The 19,796-nt window shown below is 40.5% G+C and overlaps 1 protein-coding gene across 5 annotated transcripts in view; it reads right to left on the bottom strand.

The window, feature by feature from the left end:
- Nucleotides 1-433: 433 nt before the first annotated feature.
- The window catches only part of LOC311592596 (uncharacterized protein), an 82,174-nt gene continuing 62,811 nt past the window's right edge, over nt 434-19,796 (bottom strand). For all 5 annotated transcript variants that reach the window (XM_084773208.1, XM_084773207.1, XM_084773206.1 and 2 more), the window contains 9 exons: nt 19,183-19,253; nt 18,714-18,801; nt 18,290-18,402; nt 16,071-16,200; nt 13,188-13,379; nt 12,295-12,509; nt 10,850-11,078; nt 1,714-1,759; nt 434-733 (listed from right to left, as the gene is read on the bottom strand). In XM_084773208.1, coding sequence (XP_084629334.1) covers nt 678-733; nt 1,714-1,759; nt 10,850-11,078; nt 12,295-12,509; nt 13,188-13,379; nt 16,071-16,200; nt 18,290-18,402; nt 18,714-18,801; nt 19,183-19,253 — 1,140 coding nt within the window. In that variant the 3' untranslated portion in view covers nt 434-677. The remainder of the gene's footprint in view (nt 734-1,713; nt 1,760-10,849; nt 11,079-12,294; nt 12,510-13,187; nt 13,380-16,070; nt 16,201-18,289; nt 18,403-18,713; nt 18,802-19,182; nt 19,254-19,796) is intronic.

Below are 19,796 nucleotides of genomic sequence, written 5' to 3' on the forward strand. Positions count from 1 at the left end.
TGACTACAGTACATTAAAACACCGACAGTGGGCAGAATGCCGCCCAACTAGAGTGATGTCCACATCTGCAAGTGCATTTATACTGGTAAATATTGGGAAAGTCACCATCAAAATGATTTTTAATTCTAGCAAATGATGAATGACAACTTGGCTGTTTGGATTCCATTTGAATAGTTGAAATTTGGCCATTTTTGTGGTATATAATACATGCTTTCACTTGTAAGATACACAAAATTAGTTTATGCCAAGAAACAGCTTAAAGTATAGGATTAAAATATTTAATTTGCAGTGTGTGTGCCCGCGCGTGTGTACACAGATACGCTGAAATACAGGTTTGACTGGAGGTTAGAAGAGGGCATTAAACTCCTCGAGCTCGAGTTATAGGTGGTTGTGAGTCACCTGATGTGCATGCTCAGAATTGAACTCTCAGCTTTTGCAAGAGCAGCAAGTACTCTTAATCACTGAGACATCTCTCCAGCCCCTAAATATAGGATTTTAAAAATCACACATATATGATATAAAACCATGTTCTTTCAATAAAGTTATCACATAGCATATTTAATGGGAACCTACTAAAATGTTATATAAAAGGTCAGTAAATAAAATGTCTTCTTTCAGAAAAACATTTATTTTCAATCTGTACACATTTTTGTTATCTCCCTAAAGTAGATCTTGACTTATTTAGCTCCTGAAGGAAGAGCTTCCAAGGTCCAAGACTCAAGTTCAGCTGCAGCTAGAAAGAAAAAGTAAGAATTACCATGTTTACTTCAGAGACTTCATAGTCAACAGCAGGAGTCAGTAAGAAAGACTGAGCCTTAATCAGGATAGATAAAAATGGCAAATATGTATATATCACTACAATACAAAACGAAAATATAATTTGCTCACATATACACGCTGAATTATTCACCGTCAGGGATAAGTGTCAGTGTGCATTCCCGTTCTTCACTCATTTACTCAGAGGCCATGTGCTAAGTGGTGAGTACCGAGAAGACGTATTCCCGCCCTCAGTAATCATTTCACTGGCTTATATCTCCACCTCCGATGGACGTGCTATGCCTATACTGAACCAAAGCCTCTTTGACAGGTAAAATACAGGAACCACTACAACACTCAGAGGGACTTACATGCTAGTGTTGTGTTGATGTTGTAGCCTCTTTGGTGGGGGTGTTATATACACTGGTATTGGGTGAATAAAGGAGAAAGTCAGCCATGCAAACACTAGAGGTGAGGAGGAACATGAGTAGTCCGTGGATCCTGAAAGCCGGAGCAGTTGTCCCCAGTAGGTGAGTGCTGAGAGAGAAGGCAGAAGATCTCTACTGCAGTCATTCTGATTTCTAGCCTTCATAAGGAGGAAATCAGCGTTTCCTCCTCCGGGCAAAGGGTGAGCCAATGAGAAATGAGTAATGGGATTTAAAATGATACTTGGCAAGTGACAGTGTAGGAAGTGTGGTTGCTTCACTGAGTATCAATAGGTGATTGTTTTTGAGGAGGTTAACTGCAGATGTTGATGAAGAGTGAAAAAGAGCTTTTGAAAAGCCATGGAAGCTACAGAAATGCAGGGTGAGTGGCACTCACTAGGGAGGCCTGCTTTTGCATGTTTTGAATGTAGACTCTACAAACTAAAGGGCAGGGATTCCATTTGCTACTTACCGTTTGTCTTGGAAATTGATACTTTACTCTAAATTGAAAACATACACATTGGCAACATACCTTTATCTACCTCTTCAGTTATGTCTTTTACCATTTTTTGCTGCTTCTGAAATGTCAGAATTTATAATGTTAAAGTAAAAAAATCATATTGTGGGAGTGATACATCACTTAAAATATCTCTTTTATGGGCCCTCAAAACCTATTAAAGTAGGGACGGGCGTGGTGGCGCACGCCTTTAATACCAGCACTCGGGAGGCAGAGGCAGGTGGATTGCTGTGAGTTCAAGGCCAGCCTGGTCTACAAAGTGAGTCCAGGACAGCCAAGGCTACACAGAGAAACCCTGTCTCAAACAAACAAACAAACAAAAAACCCAAACAACAACAACAAAGAAAATGAAACAAAACCAAAAAAACAAAACAAAACAAAAAAACCCCAAAATCCAAAAACCTATTAAAGTAGGAGCTTTTAAAAATATGTACATATATGGAAGAGATCTAAGTTGAATCACCAAATAATGAGGAGACAAAGCCTCAGCTACATTTGCTTGCCATCAAGTGAAACCTCCAGTGCTAGGAATGGGTTACATTTAATTGAGTTGTTGGTCAGAGGGGACTCAGGGAAGCTTTCAAACAACTCAGGCTATTACCAAAGGTATTGGTTGCTCTCCACAAACTAATAGTAACGCCCTATTGCTGAAGAGAATACCTGTATATCTCATTGAACACAGAAGTTGAGCTGGTGCTTAACCGGAACCTTCACCTCTCCTGTTCATGGTACTGGAAGGTACTCTGCACACTACCAGAGGAGAAAAGTAAACACCAACCCAGCTACAAGCCCTTTGATCTACAGTGATGATTCACCTGCAAGATAAGCTGATGCAACAGTGGCACAAAATATTGTGGGAGTGACCAAGTACTCCCTGATTGGATTTAAGGCCCACTCCATGAGATGGAACCTGCCCTAGTTAGGGTTACTATTACTTTGATGAAATACAATCAAATGTGAAACAGGGAGGAAAGTGTTTATTAGGCTCATATTTCCATATTGCTGTTTATCATTGGAGGAAGTCAAGACAGGAACTCAAGCAGGGAATGAACCTACTTGGAGGCAGGAGCTGATGTAGAGGCCATGGAGGGGTGCTGCTTACTGATTTGCTTTTTTTTTTTTTTTTTTTTTTTTTGCTTGCTTAGCCTCCTTTTTTTTATAGAGCCCAGGGATAGCGCCACCCACAATGGGTGGGATTCCCCATCAATCACTAATTAAAAGAATGCCCAACAGCTGGATCTAATAGAGACATTTTTTAAAAAACTGAGGTTCTCCATTACAGGGTATTTCATCCCATTGTGAACTGGGGAAAAATTGTTTCTTGTTGTGGTATGGCTTATCCCTAGGTCATATCTTTAACCTTAGAGTTTCCTGTAAACAGGGGCTAAATAATGCCAACCACGGCTTAAGAGGCGGAGAAAGCACCAAGCTGATCTCACACAACTACCCAGAAGGAAAAAGCCCTTCTCCTTTTCCAAACTGCCTTAAGTACCCTTCAACTCAATGTCCCTCCTTCCTGTGTTTCCTTCTGTCAGCTGGTGTCTGGTTCTTTTGTTCATTGGACCAATTTACTCCTTTTCTTGGGACATCTTCATGACCCATCCTTTTTCTTCAGATGTTTCATTTGTCCAGTGGTCTCTAGATTCCTCAGTTGGATGCTTTTAGTTCCCTCCGGTCAGATGACTCTAGCTTGTGTCAAGTGGACACTGCTTGGGTGGCCTAAAACCAGAGACTAGCTAAGTCATGGGTCCAGGTGAAAACTAAATACTATTATTTTGCTAAAGGAACTTAGCAATGAAATGACTGCTAGCAACTTTCTGTCATACCCATAGATCAGTGCCTCAGCCATCAGCAGAGAAGTTTCCTCCTGCAGTGGATGGGAACTAATATTGAAAACCACAAATAAACACTGTGAGAGATCTTAGAACACTCAGTCCTAAATGGAACAAGTGTTAATTAAACCCCTCCTGTCAGGGCTCAGGAAGCTATGTAGAAGAGGAGACAGAGGGAATGGATCACACCAAGGAAACAACATCTTCCAAACACAATCGGACTGACACATATGAACTCACAGAGAGGCTATGACAGCATGCACAGGGCCTGCATAGGTCCAAGTCAGATGGAGTTCCAGCACTGAGAGGAGATGTAGACACAAGCCTCTATTTCTAACCAAGAAGCTCCCTCTAGTCGACAACTACTTGTAAAGGAAACTGAGTCTTCTGCACTGGAGTCTCACTGGGTTTATAAACCACACTTAAGGGTAGGCCCCATGGCCTTAGTGGATGGCTAGCACAAAATGAACTAAATGGTATTTTAGTAGATTTTTTTTTGTCTCATATTGTTTTGGACATTTTTAAAAACTTTCTAATCTTTTGCTTGTATGTTTTCTGATTTGTGTTTTTATATGGTTTTTCTTTTCTTTTTCGTGTGTGTTGTGTTTTGTGGGTTTTTAATTTAAAAAAAAATTTCTTTGTTCTCAGAAAGAGAAATGTGTGGAGTTGGATGGGTGGAGAGGTAGGGAAGATCTGGGAGATGAGAGATGGGAATATGTTGTATGAAAAAATAAAGAAAAAGGAAGGGGACCCCTGAGGCCCATTGTCCAGCTAGCCTAACCGAATCAATGAGTTCTAGGTTCAGTCAGAAACCCTGCCTCGAAAAACACGGTAAAGTGAGCTGATTGAGAACACCACTCAATGTTGATGCATGGTTTCCACACGTACATGTCAGTATGTGTATGCAAATTGGTATGTACACAAACAAACCCAAATACACACCCATGCGCATACACATACACACAAAAATAATGGTGGTAGTAGTAGTAGTAGTAGTAATAATAATAATAACAACAACAACAACAACAATAATAATAATAATAATGCATTCTCACAGACAGCATGTTTTATTTTCTGACATTACCAGAGCATATACATTATATGGTGACGTCAGTAAGCTAGGCATCACAAAATGATCATGAATAAAAATTCACAACCATTCTTTACAATATTTAGATTTATTTTGACTTTATGTGTATGGGTGTTTTGCTTGCATCTATGCATGTGCACCATATGCATACAGTGCCTGGAGGTCAGGCATTGGAATTACAGATAATTCCAACCTGTCATGTGGGTACTGGGAGTATAGCCCAGGTAATAAACAAACAAACAAGCAAACAAACAAATAAATGAAGTATTTTTTAAAAAATTTAAAATAAAAATTTAGAAATTAGACCTAACTTGAATATTACTTATGAAAAAACTCAGTGTAGATAAAATTAAATGCCTATGTATTTTAAATATAAATCATACAGACTATTGTGTTATGTTGTTTAGATTAATTGGATAATGAGTACTGTGAATATTAATCTATTACAAGGGAATATTCTTTTAAAAACTTTTATTTATTCATTATTATGTATACAGTGCTCTACGTGCATGTACACCTGCAGGCCAGGAGAAAGCATTAGATCACATTATAGATTGTTGTGAGCCAACGTGTGGTTGCTGGGAATTGAACTCAGGACCTTTGGAAGAGTAGTCAGTCTTCTTATCCTCTGAGCCATCTCTCAAGCCCCATAAGGGAATATTCTATTGTAGTAACATAAGCATAACTAGCCAGCTCATACTTTATACTACACAAATTAACTCATGTATCTTATCAAAATTCTGTGCTGTATAAAACTTTGCCAAGATTTTTCACTTTAATAGTTTTTTTTTTCCAGAGGCCATGCAGAGAAGGCTGTGGCAAGCAAGTGAGCTTCCTGGAGGTGGCCCATTGTTTTTGCACAGCTGATGATGGGTATATACACCCTGAAGAGGGATTTTGTCTCTGGATTGCTTCTTGCTGCTGATACACCTTTTCATGTTTGTTCTTGCTGTATCCCTCATATATCTGACATGGCAAGGAGAGACCCTCATGGCCTATTGTTTCCTGAGTATTTACCCACTCTGGTGGACAGATTTTCTGCAGTATCAATGTGAAGATGTACTTTCATGATGCTTAGATGAGTTGATGATTTTATAATTCCTGATAATAATTTCATAGAATTCCTGATTTGATGCAAGTAATTTAACCCTGCCCCCCGCAGAATAGCAAAGGCTGCATAAAGGAGTTCTGTGAACCTTCATATGTTTTAAGCACATAAATTACACTAGGAAGAACAGGCTTGAGGCAAATTTACGATTTCGGAAAACATTCACTATAGGTTAGGTCCAGAGATGAGATCACAGGTCTTAGTATGCATCATGATAACTAAGTTATACAAGGCCTTAAAAATAGGATATAAGATAGATGACTTGTTTCTAGGTAAAAACCTTGCTAACCTATGACATAAAAAACTATTGCTCTGAACTTACAATGAGTGTGAGGAATGAAAGGCAGATAAAAGTATTACTTTGAATTTACAATGAACTTGTGGAGCTAAGAGATAGATAAAGAATGTTTAAATAGGTGTGAACCTTAATGGAAAGACATATAAACAATTATCTTGTTGTAAATCCTTAATCCATAGTAACATTAAACCTTGTTAACCTATGACATGAAGAACTATTGCTTTGAACTTATGACAAAATTGTGGAATGAAGTAACAGATAATAAATGTCTAGTTAGGCATGATTAACTAATAATCCCTCTGTGTTTCCCTATGCAATGACTTTATCTGTCTCTGTGATAATTACTTTTATGGCTGTGAGGTAATTTTTCTTCTGATGTAGAGAATTTTGCCTTAGAAAGTATAAAAGGAGCCAAGAAATAATAAACAGTTGGAAGTCGTAGACCAGGCTGCCTCGAACTCACAGTGATCCACCTGCCTCTGCCTCCCGAGTGCTGGGATTAAAGGTGTGCTCCACCACGCCTAGCTTCTATGACATTTCTGTGACTGCAGAATTAGTGACTAGTCTTGTAAGTGGAACAGCTAAATACCAGATAAAAGGAGAAGAGTTACTGAAGTCATTAAGAAATCAGGTACAATGGATGACACACACCTGGAGTCTTAGAACTTGGGATGTGGAGGCAGGAACATCATAAGTTTAATATCAGCCTGGGCTACATCACAGCAAGTCTGGGCTATCTATATAGCAAGCCTCTGTGTCAGGAAAGCAAATCAGTGGGCTGGATGAGGGAGCAGACAAGTGCACATGACCATGTTGATGCCTGTGGCCCCTGTTACACCAAAGGCCATGTGGATGTCCATGGTCTGTGCTGCAGCCTGAAGCCATGTTGGTGTCTGATGTCATCACAGGGGGCTGTTCTGATATGAGTCCATCCCCAACCCCCTAAAAAGCATCCTAGACAGGAAGGCACTGAAGAGAATTCTCTAAAAATAGTGATGGGATGTTGAAGTTAGATCTCCACAGTTGATGGCTTCTGGTGGGGCCCTGGGAGGGGAAGGACTCAGCTCTACTAAGGAGTAGGGCATTTGACCATGCTCCAGTGAGTATATAGACAACACAAACTGGATTTTTAAAATTATCATTTTTATTTTTACTGTGTGTGTGTGTATGTGTGTGTGTGTGTTACAAGGGTGGCGAAGCAGACGTGGAAGAACTGGGGAGTGAGTGTGATTGGTGTGCATGATGTGAGAGTCCCAGAGAACCAACAAAAATGTTATGTTAAAAAAAAAAAGGAAAAATAAAAACAAACCCAGTCAACTCAGTCATTTCAGGACAGAAACTGTTTCAAGGCATTCAGCAGTGACTATGCAGACATAGCTTTGTGAATTGATGAAAGGGTGTTTTGAATCTCGCAAGTCTAGCATGATTGTCAAACTAACACCCCATAAGGAAACCATCGGCACATTAGAACTAATAGGGTAGGATTTTTGTCCTTCAGTTTAGCTAGAAATACTAAAATGAGCCTTTTCCTCCCCAAATGAAAGTACAATCGCCCTCACCTCCCAAATTTTTTCTATATGGTGTGCACATTTACACTCTTGTTCATCATATACTTTTAAAATGACAGAACCTGATTTTTCTGGTGGGAATGAATGCGAACATTTTGTACTTTTACCATGCACAACAATTTACAGAAATATTCAGCTTTCATTCTCTTTGTGTGTGCTCGCGCGCGTGTGTGTATGTGTTCATGTGTATGCAGTTGTGTGTGCACAAATGCGCATTTTGAGGCCAGAAGATAGCCTCTTGGAACTGTCTACTTGGTTTAAAAAAATGTGTGTCTGACTGCATGTGTGCAAGTGACCTCTCTCCCCTACCCCCACCCCCTGTGTATGTGTAAGCCAGAAGCTGAACTCAGGTATCCTCCTTGTCACTCACCTCCATATTTCTGTGACAGATCTCTCTCTGAAACTGGTTTCGATGACTGGCTAGACTGGCTGGCTGTTAGCTCCAGGGCTCCCTTCGTCCCCGTCTCCCAGCACCGGGACTGCAGGCATGTTCTGCCATACCTGGCTTCTTGAGTGGGTGCTGGGATCCAAACCCAGGTCTTCTTGCTTGTGCAGCAAGCACTCTAACCCCTGAAACATTTCCCCAGCCCCTCATTCTCTTGTCTGTGCAGAAATCCAATTTCATCACCTTATTTCTTTTGAAAAAATTTGAAACTAGGCTAACAAATGATGAAAAATACCAGTTTGCTAGGATATTATAATCTTACATAGTAAAACACTCATTTAATTTTTTCTCCTTTAGTCTATTTAATTACACTGAGAAAACTTAGATGTGCTCTTCTATTGTGTTGAGCTGTGGAGACTAGTAGGAAGAAAAGTTTGAGGCTGAATTTACCACAGGCTTCTGTGCATTAAGAATATCATCAAAAGGCCATCAAAGCTACAGGATTGTATGATGGTGGAACAGACATTCCACTAATAAATATACAATGAAAACTAGTTTTTAAAAATTTTGTTCACATTTTGTTCAAACTAATGTCTTATGATTTTTCTCCTAGTCAAAAAATTGTTAAATACTATCAAATATCTGGGATAGGAACAAGCATAGTTGAATTGAACTTTTCTTTGTGATTTTTTTTCTTTTTTTTTCTTTGTGATTTCTACAATTGGGAACCATTTAAAAATTTTATGAGTGAAATGACATGGTTGCATTAAATTTGTCCTCTTAGTTTCCCTTAGTCTTAGTTTGCTTTCGATTGCTATGACAAACACCATTGCCAAAAGCAACTTGGGGAGGAAAAGGTTTAGTCCATCTTATACTTCCATGTCACAGTCCTACATTGAGCAGGTCAGAACAAGAACCCAAGACTGGAACCTACAGGCAGGAACTGAGGCAGAAGCCATGGAGGATGGTGCTTACTGGCTTGCTCCCCACACTTTATTGTACTATCCAGGACCAGCTGCCCAGGGGTGGCACTGCCCACAGTGGGCAGGGACTTCCCACATTAGTCATTAATCAAGAAAATGTCCTATGGAGTTGCCTAGTGGCAATTTGATGCAGATATTTTCTCAGTTAAGGTTCCTCTTCCCAGATGACCCTAGCCTGTGTCAAATTGACCAAATACTAACCAGCATGCATCTCTAGGGGAGATGGGGACTGCAACAGGAGGTTCCTGCTGTTTCCCTTCAGGGCAGGCAAGGTGGAGAGCTTTAGCTGAACTCCATTAAAAATCCAGCAACACTGGAGATCTCTCTCTCTCCCTCCCTGACTCTCTTATTAAATCACTGCCAGAAGGACAAATGTCATATGCTTTCATTTGTGGGTCCTAGATTTCTTTTATTTTGGTCTCTAAAATTTAGATACATAAAGTCCTGTTTGTGTATGGCATGAAAGTAGAAGTAAAACTGAGGGGGAGGGGAAGAAAATGGGGGACAGGAAGGAGACTTTGCTAAATGTATGTTATATACTTGTATGAAATCTAAAAAGCCAGGCAGCGATGGTGCACGCTTTTAATACCAGCACTCAAGAAGCAGAGGCAGGTGGATCTCTGTGAGTTCGAGGCCAGCCTGGTCTACAAAGTGAGTCCAGGACAGGGAAACCTTGTTTTGAAAAACCAGCCGAGTAACCAACCAACCAAACAATCCTCCCCCCAAACCCAACCTGCCCCCAAAAAACAAAAAAACAAAACAATAACCACAACCTTCCAAACCAGATCAAAACTTTTAAAAATTAATTATTTAAAAATGGGTCAAATATGATGATATAAGAGTCATACTTTGGGACTATTGGGAGAGAACCTATGGGAACAATTAAGGACACAGCAACAGCCTGTGACTTCTGAATAAGATTCAAATAACTCAGGAAATAATATAAAAAAATGGACAAGTAGCCTACATAAATTTAAAAAACTTAGACATAAGAATTTAGCTCAGAGGTAGAGTGCTTTCCTAATATCTTAGAAAAAGAGAAAGAAGCCTTATGCGCACCAACAGAAAAAAAACCAAGTATCCAGAGAGATAGGCCATAGAAAGGGGCAAATCTCTGTCAGTTATTCAGCTATCAAGGGACCAATAACTAGCATAATGGAAAAATCAAAAGAGCAAATAAACTCATGGAGTGAGGAAATACTTTTATGTAAACATGTAGAAGTTGGTAATTAATATGTGTAATGTGTTTAGTATCTTCAGAATCAATCAGAACTGCATTGAGAACCCATTTAGACACACTCTCAAAAACAAGGGAAATATTGATGAGGATATGAGGGACAGGAACCCTTAAAACCACATTGGGATTGTATAATAGGTGACTTTAGTCACCATGGAAATCAACGCCATGTGATCCATCTCTAAGTTAGTATACAGCAGCAGTCATGCATGCCAGGATTATCACAACACATAGCCAAATTATGGAGCAGCATAGATGACCAGTCAGTGGATGGATACAGAAAATGTGAGATATATGTGTTCATGTTTTTTCCCATGGGTGCTAGAAAGATGGCTCAGCCTTTAAGTCCACTTCCTACTCTTGCAGAGTTCAATCCCTAGCAACCACAGGGTGGTTTACAATCCCCTGTAATTCCTGAGGGGGGATCTGACACCCTCTTCTGGCTTCCACAGGCATCAGGAATGCACACAGTGCACTTACATCCACATGTAGGCAAAATACTCAGACACATACCTTTTCTTCTTCTTAGAGAACACTGACTACTGTGATCTTTACTAAACAGTTCGATATTTCACCAAATGAAAAATAATCAACATTACTATCAGATATCAGAGTTGGAACACCAAAGGTCAGAAGAGAATACAGCTTACCTTGAGCAGACTCCTCCGTACAGACAGAGGGGAAGGCCGAAGGGTGGATGTGGAAGGCTCTGGGTTTCTGCTTGGAGTGAAGCTGGGCTTGCATTTTACATCAGCACTGTGCTTGGTAACACTAGGACTTTGGGGGGCAGGCCTTGCGGTAAGAGTGTTCTGCACAGTTCTGTTCCGCTCTGTCGCCAGCAGAATGTCTGTTCTGACTTTACTTAGTTTTCTATTAGTCCTGTAAAGATTGCAGAAGAAAATAAATGCTTATGCCCTTGTTCCCTAAAGAAGTTGCTGTTTAGGAAGTATTTTATATTTGCACGTGCCGATGCCTTAATGCTGTAAACATGTTGGAGCATGCCTTTGACACTCGGGTATAAGTGTAAATTTGTTCTAAAGAAGTCACATCTATTTCCAGCTAACATGTAATTCAGAGTAAGAGAGAGATGAATGACTGCCAATGATAGGTGGCTCCTAGACGTGTGCCTCTTAGTAAAACTGGTCATGCTAGTAGACACACCTGTTCTTAAAGGGTAAAGCTATGGGAGATGATGCTTAACTCTTATTCTTGGCATATTGCACCATAGGAACCCACAGCAAAATGTCCTGTGGCGATCCATGACAAATGTATACAGTTGAATGTATACAAATGTACAAGATGTATACAATTAAAACAAAACAAAACAAAACAAAACTCACAAACCAGTTAGAAATAGTCACATGCAATAAAGCAGCTCGGTTTCAAGAGCTATCGAATGAACAGAAGGGTAATTCAGAGGATCAGCCTCTGCAGCAGAAGGTGGTTCTCCGGAGGGTTAAAAAAACAAAACAAAACAAAACACAAAGAATCAAGCAGTTCCTGGGGCAGTCAGCTTCTTATGTCATCTCTGAGGTAGGGCTTGCTGTTTCTGTCATGCATACACCCTGACACTGGCCCAGGGGCTAAGCTCACTGTACTGTGAGTGGAGCTTTGTCCATCACTGGGCTAACCTTCCCCTAGGACTTAAGTCTGCCTTGATGTACAGCAGACTGTAAAGTTTGTCAACACATAGCTCTAATGGTGGCACCAGAGACTCAATAGTCACAATGACAGGCAGTTATCTCTCCAAGAGCCAGAATGTGCCCAGAAGGGCAGTGTTGTTACCGTGGGTCCCTTTGGGTGTGTTTCTAAAAAGGTAGTTAAATTGTTAATGTTTCTATTTGAGAGAACGTTAATATAATTTTATGACACTAAAGCTGTCTTAATTAGCCGAAAGACCAGCATATCATTAGGAGGGAGCAGCATATAAAACTAAAAATTAAAAAGCAGAAGTATTCTCAGCCCCACTGGAAGTGTAAGCTCATTTCCTGCATTACTTCCCAGTTATAATTTGTAGTCTTCTCACGTATCCCACTCAAGCTTGAGAGTCTTTTTCAGTGAAACCCACACACTGGAGACAAGTTTGCCTACTCACTTGTTGAGCGTATGAGATAACATCTGGCTGAGCTCCTGCTCCCTGACACAGCGCTGCTTGTATTGCTCTAACTTTTTTGTATTGGACTCTTCCTCCGCTTCCATTTTCTCAAGCTCTGCTTCAAGATTTTCAATCCTGAGTTCCATTTGACTCATTACCGAATCGTTATTGCGGTGTCTTAATGCCCTTGCATGTTTTTTATCTTCTGATTTTGCCTATGGAGAATTAAAAGGATATACTTTAAAAATAACTACACATAACACTCAAAAGACTCACTGTGTTTGCTTTTAGTTTTGAGTAATTGATTCCCAGAGTAATTTTAAATATGTGAGATAAAATGCCAGAGTTTAAAATATCAATACCAATCCTATTAAGTCCAAATCATAAAATGCTGTCAAACCTTGTTTTGGTGGAGTCAGAGCTCGGATCCAGGCCTCCTGTTGCTCCTGAGCTACAGGTTCTGAATCATTCTCATGCTTGTCCTTATGTAAGCAGACAGGTCACAGAACAGAGCTGATTCCAATCCCAAAAACCCAACAGCATAACTTAAGAGCAACTCAGAAGCATAGTCAAAGTTTTGATTCCCACTGTCTCTTTCCCGACAGGGGTCTTGCTTTATGCTAAACTGTCTAAAAAGCTGAAAATGGTTATTCTGAAAGATTAATTGTATTTTGGTGATGGAAACAGAAGTAATTAAAGGGATAAACAGACATCACCCACCTTCTAGAAATCTCCAACATCGCCTGTTATTAAGATAAACAAAGGAACACACTTGCAGTGCGGGGGAAATTAATTTAGCATGTAACAGACAGTTACCCGGTCTCACGCTTCTTCTAGATGACGACACCCTCCCTCAGCCCTCATGGACAATGCTTCTCCTCACCCCGACCTACCATGGTCTCTCGGAGCTGGTACTGCAGGGCTAGAGCATCTCTTTCCAGCATCTTCTGATCTTTGTGCAGCTTCTCATATTGCTTTTGTGCTATTTTTATTGATAACAACTCCTGCTCAATGTATTTAAACTGTACATTGAGAGGTAGATATTTGGACATTATAGTTGCTCCCTTTTCTTTCAATTCATGGACCTGCGTGAATAAAATTGCATAGCCTGGTTAAAAAAAGAATTTAGGCAGGGGGAAGTCTAATGGAAAAAGAAGAGCAAAGTTTGGCATAAATTCAGTTGCAATACATTGTAATCAATAGTGGAGTTTTAGAATGTCACTCATTGAACTTTGTACAAAATCAACAGAATGAAAGCCACAAAGAATCTCAAAAATATATTTTTAAAAATATTGTATTAAATCATTGAGAATTTCATATGGTGCATTTTGAGGATATATAGACCTGGCCCTAGCTCCTCCAGTTTCAAGGGATCTGATATTCTCTTTTGGTTTCTAAAGTCATCAGGTACACAAGTGGTGCACAGACACACATGTTGGCAAAATACCCATACACATAAAATAAAACAATTTGTACTTAATTTTCCCTCTAAAATATGAGATCTATATTTTGACAACCAAACATGAATGTCTGAAAGAAAGGAATCTATGTTCCTGTATATGAAAAATATGTTTGGAAATAAATAAGCGGTGGGAGTGCAGTATGTCAGATGAAAGACAGTCATTTACTTGTAGTGATCGTAGCTTAAGAAAGTGCGCGGAAAATAGCCTCTTGATAAGGGAGTCATGTCTAGAATAAAGGACTCCTGCAAACAAAAGATAACGCAATTTAAAACTGGAGGTGTTACAGAGCGAACATGCCTTCCCAGTGAGAAATCACTCCAGCATTTAGAGATTACAAAGAAAAACTCAACAGGGAACCAGCCTCAAACAGAAATCCCTTCTGTTTATATAGTTTTACAGCCCCAGGTTACACTATGAGCAATGAAATGCCACACAGTGACGGGAATTCTAAGGTTTGGTTGTCTGGACAAACTAGGAGATTTACAATGTAAAATACTGTCTTGGACATCCTGAGACGGACCAGGGCTGCTTCTCCCTGTCAGCCATCAGCCGGGGTTGTCCTGCTGCTGGGCAGAATCATGGTTTTCCCGAGAACCAGGGGTGCTACTTTAGCTAAATTCTACGTTGTGTAACCTAATGTGGTCCTTTGTAACACCAATTTACTGTTCTCAGCTTCCCCTATATCAGAGAAAGAGTCATTTAGACACTTCTGCAAAGACATATACAAAGCACTTAATAAACACATGAAAAGGCACATGCTCATACCATCCTGTTAGTAAATTGGTAAGTGCAAAGGAAAGCCTCCACAATCTGTACTTCATATCACTAGGATGGAAAGCTTTTCACTTGAAATGGTGGAACAAGAGTGCTGGCAAGGATCTGGAGAAAACTGTAACTCCTACTCAGTGTTGTCACCTTGGGAAATATTGACAGCTCAAAAGACTGAGCAGGGTCACCACATGACTCAGCTATTGATTCATAAATATACCTGAAAGAAAACTTAAAACCCACGCAAACACAAAAGCTTATAGGTGTTGGTCCATGGCAACATTGTTCATAGAAGCCCAAAGTAGTAACGTTTAAAGGTTTATCAACTGAGGAATAGATACAATGTATAGAGGACTCATACTGTGGAGCGATGCTACTTAGCAGCAGGAAGAAAGTTCCAGTATCTTTTGCTATATCATGTTCTTAGACGCTGCTTTTGCTAAATGGACTCTTCACTTGGGCCTCTCTTTAAGCAAAAGAAAGGAGACACCATCTCTGCCTTGTTTTGTTTGTCTCCTGGTTAGCTGGCCTTTTAACCACCTACAAAGTGTCTGAAAGAGTCATTACCTTAAACCAGTGGCCACTTTGGATTCTCAGACCAGGATAGCCTTGCAAACTGGAGGCAGCTACATATGATGGTGAGGTTACACCCTGGGACAGGAGCAATTATCTTATAGGAACCAGGACAATCGTCCCTAGCAGTGAGAGCAGTAACAAACACCTTGCTGGACAAGAACGGAAACACCTCCCTTAGGACTGCTTGATTATGCATACGCTGTTGTTTCCTGGTCCAGTTCTTCCTCAGCGTAAACTTAAAGGTCATGTCACCAGCCTGAGGATGGACTTGGCCTTTTATCTGTTTTTCTTCCCAACGTGAATATCGATTGAATAGCCTCTGTCCGTGTTTTACCATTACTCATCTCTTTGATTGATATATTGGTAAGACCACAGATGACATGAACAGTGAAAACACAGGGTAAAGCAAAATAAACCAAGGAAAAAGAACCTAGACCAGAGACAGTGAGACCCATTCATATGACATGCACACAACAGGTAAAGGGATGGGGCAGTAGTGATGCCTGCAGGGTATGTGGTTCCTTCATAGGGTGGTGCGAGCATGAGGTGGTGCTTGTAAAGCACTGGAACTACATGAGATGCTTCTGACCCGAATCTGTTAGATAACTGGACAAATAGCTATGCTAATAGCTCAATAGAACAGCTACTAAGTAAAACTGATGCTGTTCACAACCTAGTGGCTTGTGATGCTGTGTACTGCTTCGCTTCACATTCCAGCCTGATTTGAACAGAATGCCCTTTCAGTGAGAAAAGAATTAATTTTCAATGACATAAAGTATCAATGAAATGGTCTCCAAAACAAATTGAAATTACCTCCTTTTTGCCGGGTGGTGGTGGCACAGACGTTTAATCCCGAGGGGAGGGTGGCTCTCTGTGAGTACGAGGCTAGCCTGGTCTACAGAGTGAGTTCCAGGACAGCCAGAGTTACTCAGAGAAACCCTGTCTTGAAACCACCCTCACCAAAATTACCTGGTTTTTTAACATATCCACTGAGATGTTCACTTCAAGTTCTTTATTTTTTAAATCTCCATGGCAACTGAATTCTCCATTTTCGTGATCATTCAATTTCTTTCTCATTATTCCTAAGTGTTTCTTTATTCTGCAAAAGTGTACAGAGTTAGTATGGAAAGTTTTTTTAAAAGAGCAAATATTTAACAATTTTTTCAAATGGATTATTTGTGCCATCACAGTTTTACATACATGACTTCTTTTAAAATAAAACATCTTTATATTATGACCTCTTATTTGTTTCAACTTCAAAAATTTGAAAGTATTCTAATGAAATTATAATCCTAGGTAAATAATATGAACAAAAATTTGATGGTATTTATGGCAGAGAATTAAATACTGTAACTATATACACAACTGTTTTAATTATTATCTACATTATTATTTTAGTATGAAGCATTAACTAATTTTTAACAATTAGAAATAACTCAGTGATCAGTAATCAGAGTAAAGAAGAAACATGTAGATATATGTGGCAAATTTACATATAAGAGTTGTCTACCCATAGAGTTTTGTATCTGTGGAGGGTCCTAAAACCAAACTTCTGCAGATAACAGGGGTAACTCTATTTTAGTTGTATGTGTGTAGATACACATATATACAGCTATCTCTATTTAGATATATATGTAACAATTTTAGCAACATGTATATCTCATGTACAAATGGGTGACACCCACAGAAAAGGAACGTGTCAGCATGGTATCATAATTGAAAAAAGAAATGTAGAAAGAAAAACTGAATCAAGATATCAGTGTTTTAGGTAGGAGAATGTTTGAATGCTGAATGAAGGATGCTACCAGAAGAAGAAAAGAAAGAAAAACTGTCTTCGCCCTTCTTCCCAAGTCACATGGATCACTGTGAAAGAAGGGACAGAAAGATTGTATGAGCCAGAGGCAGTGAGTGTCTGCAGGAAACAGCAGCTTACAGGTGCAGCAGGTGCAGCACAGTAGGTCAAGCCCTGTGCAAATTCAAGCTAGACCCAACCTCAGAAAGATAAAAGAGAGGTGGACATGGAGTCCCCAGCCAGCTGAAGAGCTACTGGCAAATGTGTGGACCCTGCCAGTCACCCACATGCCAGTGGGAGGCCACACATTTAAGAATATGGGCAGATAGGTGAAAAAAGGAGGATATGAAGTTGAGTGGGTAGGAAAAGGGAGGTTGGATATAGGAGGAGGAGGGAGGGTGTGTGTGGGAGGAGGAGGGAGGGTGTGTGTGGGAGGAGGAGGGAGGGTGTGTGTGGGAGGAGGAGGGAGGGTGTGTGTGGGAGGAGGAGGGAGGGTGTGTGTGGGAGGAGGAGGAGGGAGGGTTTGTGTGGGAGGAGGAGGAGGGAGGGTGTGTGTGGGAGGAGGAGGAGGGAGGGTGTGTGTGGGAGGAGGAGGGAGGGTGTGTGTGGGAGGAGGAGGGAGGGTGTGTGTGGGAGGAGGAGGGAGGGTGTGTGTGGGAGGAGGAGGGAGGGTGTGTGTGGGAGGAGGAGGAGGGAGGGTGTGTGTGGGAGGAGGAGGGAGGGTGTGTGTGGGAGGAGGAGGGAGGGTGTGTATGGGAGGAGGAGGGAGGGTGTGTGTGGGAGGAGGAGGGAGGGTGTGTGTGGGAGGAGGAGGGAGGGTGTGTGTGGGAGGAGGAGGGAGGGTGTGTGTGGGAGGAGGAGGGAGGGTGTGTGTGGGAGGAGGAGGGAGGGTGTGTGTGGGAGGAGGAGGGAGGGTGTGTGTGGGAGGAGGAGGGAGGGTGTGTGTGGGAGGAGGAGGGAGGGTGTGTGTGGGAGGAGGAGGGAGGGTGTGTGTGGGAGGAGGAGGGAGGGTGTGTGTGGGAGGAGGAGGGAGGGTAAATATCAGAACAATTTAGGAAGTTTCAACAGAGAGGGGGAGGGAAGGGGAGAGAGAGAGAGAGAGAGAGAGAGAGAGAGAGAGAGAGAGAGGAAGAAAACAAGAAAAACTTAAAAGTAGATGAAGAAATGTACAGAGTCATGTCAAAGGCATCATCACTATTGCTTTCGGCATCATTAGAGAGTGAATATATTATGACATCCATACTTTCAGATTGAGTTGTGAGTTTCTGAAGCAAAATTTAAAACACAAGAAGTTTTGGTTGTTAAAACAGTTATACAATGAAGTAATAATTTAAGTGTTGATATAATCAGTTTAATAAACCCATGAGTGAAGAGATTCGAAATATTAAAATCTTACTCAGTGAGCTCCCTCTCTAATTCTTCATTTTTATTCTTCTTTTGATCCAAAGAACACTTCAGAGAAAGCATGACTTTGTCGAGCTTCCTGAGCTGTTCTTCTTTTTCTCCGGTCTCAAAAAAGAAAAAGAAAAAAAAAATCAAACAAACCATAAAATTACTTTAAAAACCTAAAAACCTTGATATGAATTATTCTTTCTTAAAATCATATTTAGCAACAATAACATGCATTAAAGCAGGCTAACAAAATCATTATCTTATGAATTCACAAATCTCCTCTGAAGCAAAGAGGATTTTCCTTGACAGCAGGAAGCGGCATCAGTGCAGATACATTAACTATTTATATCAGCGGGACTTTTCGCATTTCCTGTACATTCCTGTTAGGGAAAGGAAACCTGGGACAGCTGAGTGGGAAGCTCACTCACCAAAACTGCCCAGAGCTTCTGAAGTTCTGCGATTTTCTCTCCTTGGTCTTGCACTGTAACTTCTGCACCAGAACATCCAGCTTGAAGCCTAAAACATATTTTGTAAAACAATTATTCTTACAGATGAATCTTTTTAAACAACATTGCACAGTGACAAAGAACATGAGTTCCCTTAAAAATTTTTGAAAGATGGTGTTTCACTTTTCTAGCTGTGTTTTGTAGAGAATGTGCAGACTTCAGGTAAAACGAACAAACAGCAGGCTGCTTTTTTTCCTTTGTGGTGTGGCCATGGGCAGACGAAGCATGCCCTGGTCATCCCGCTGAGCCAGGTCCCTGACCTGAGGAACTTAAAGCTGAAGTGTCTCTTGATCTTCACAGAGCTGCATTTATTACAGCCCGTATGATTTGCACACTACACTGATAATTCGCTTTGTAAATACTCAGGTTATTTTTTTAGTTTCAATTATACTTCTGCAAGCGGTCCTGCATCTGCTGAGAACTCTGTAAAGCTTCTCTCTGTCGGTCCCGCGCCTCTTGCGACTAAAACAAAGAATTGAAAAGAAAACTTTACTAACATTTTAGTACAAATCTTCCCATCACGTGTTTTCATGCTAAAATTAATTTTCAAAAGGCTGATTTACTTTATACATATGTATGCATGTTTCAATATGTGTAGATGCATCCCATGCATGAAGGTGCCTGTAGAAGCCACAAGTGGGCATGAGATCCGTTGGAGACCAATTTAATAAGCTACTGCAAGCTCTTAGCTGTTGAGCCTTCTCTTCTGCCCCCTTAGGCTAGACTCTTCTTAGCACACAGTCATCATCCCTTTATCTGCATACCAAGGGCGACTTTTGTGCTGTCACTGTGGAGTTAACTCAGTTATTAAAAAAGGGATCTTACCTCACCAAATATAAAATGTTATGGTTTGAGTCATTGATTTGTCCTGTGACTGAAACTTGGTGTTCTTGTCATGAAATTATATGTTCTTAGATACTCAAACTGACCAAATTGGTAAATGAGGGGAAAAAAAAAAAGAAATCCACGTATGGTGAAGATGTACATGCTCAAAGTGCTGCCTCA

This window comes from Acomys minous, assembly GCF_964271855.1.
Source record: "Acomys minous genome assembly, chromosome: 2".
Classification (NCBI taxonomy): Eukaryota; Metazoa; Chordata; class Mammalia; order Rodentia; family Muridae; genus Acomys; species Acomys minous.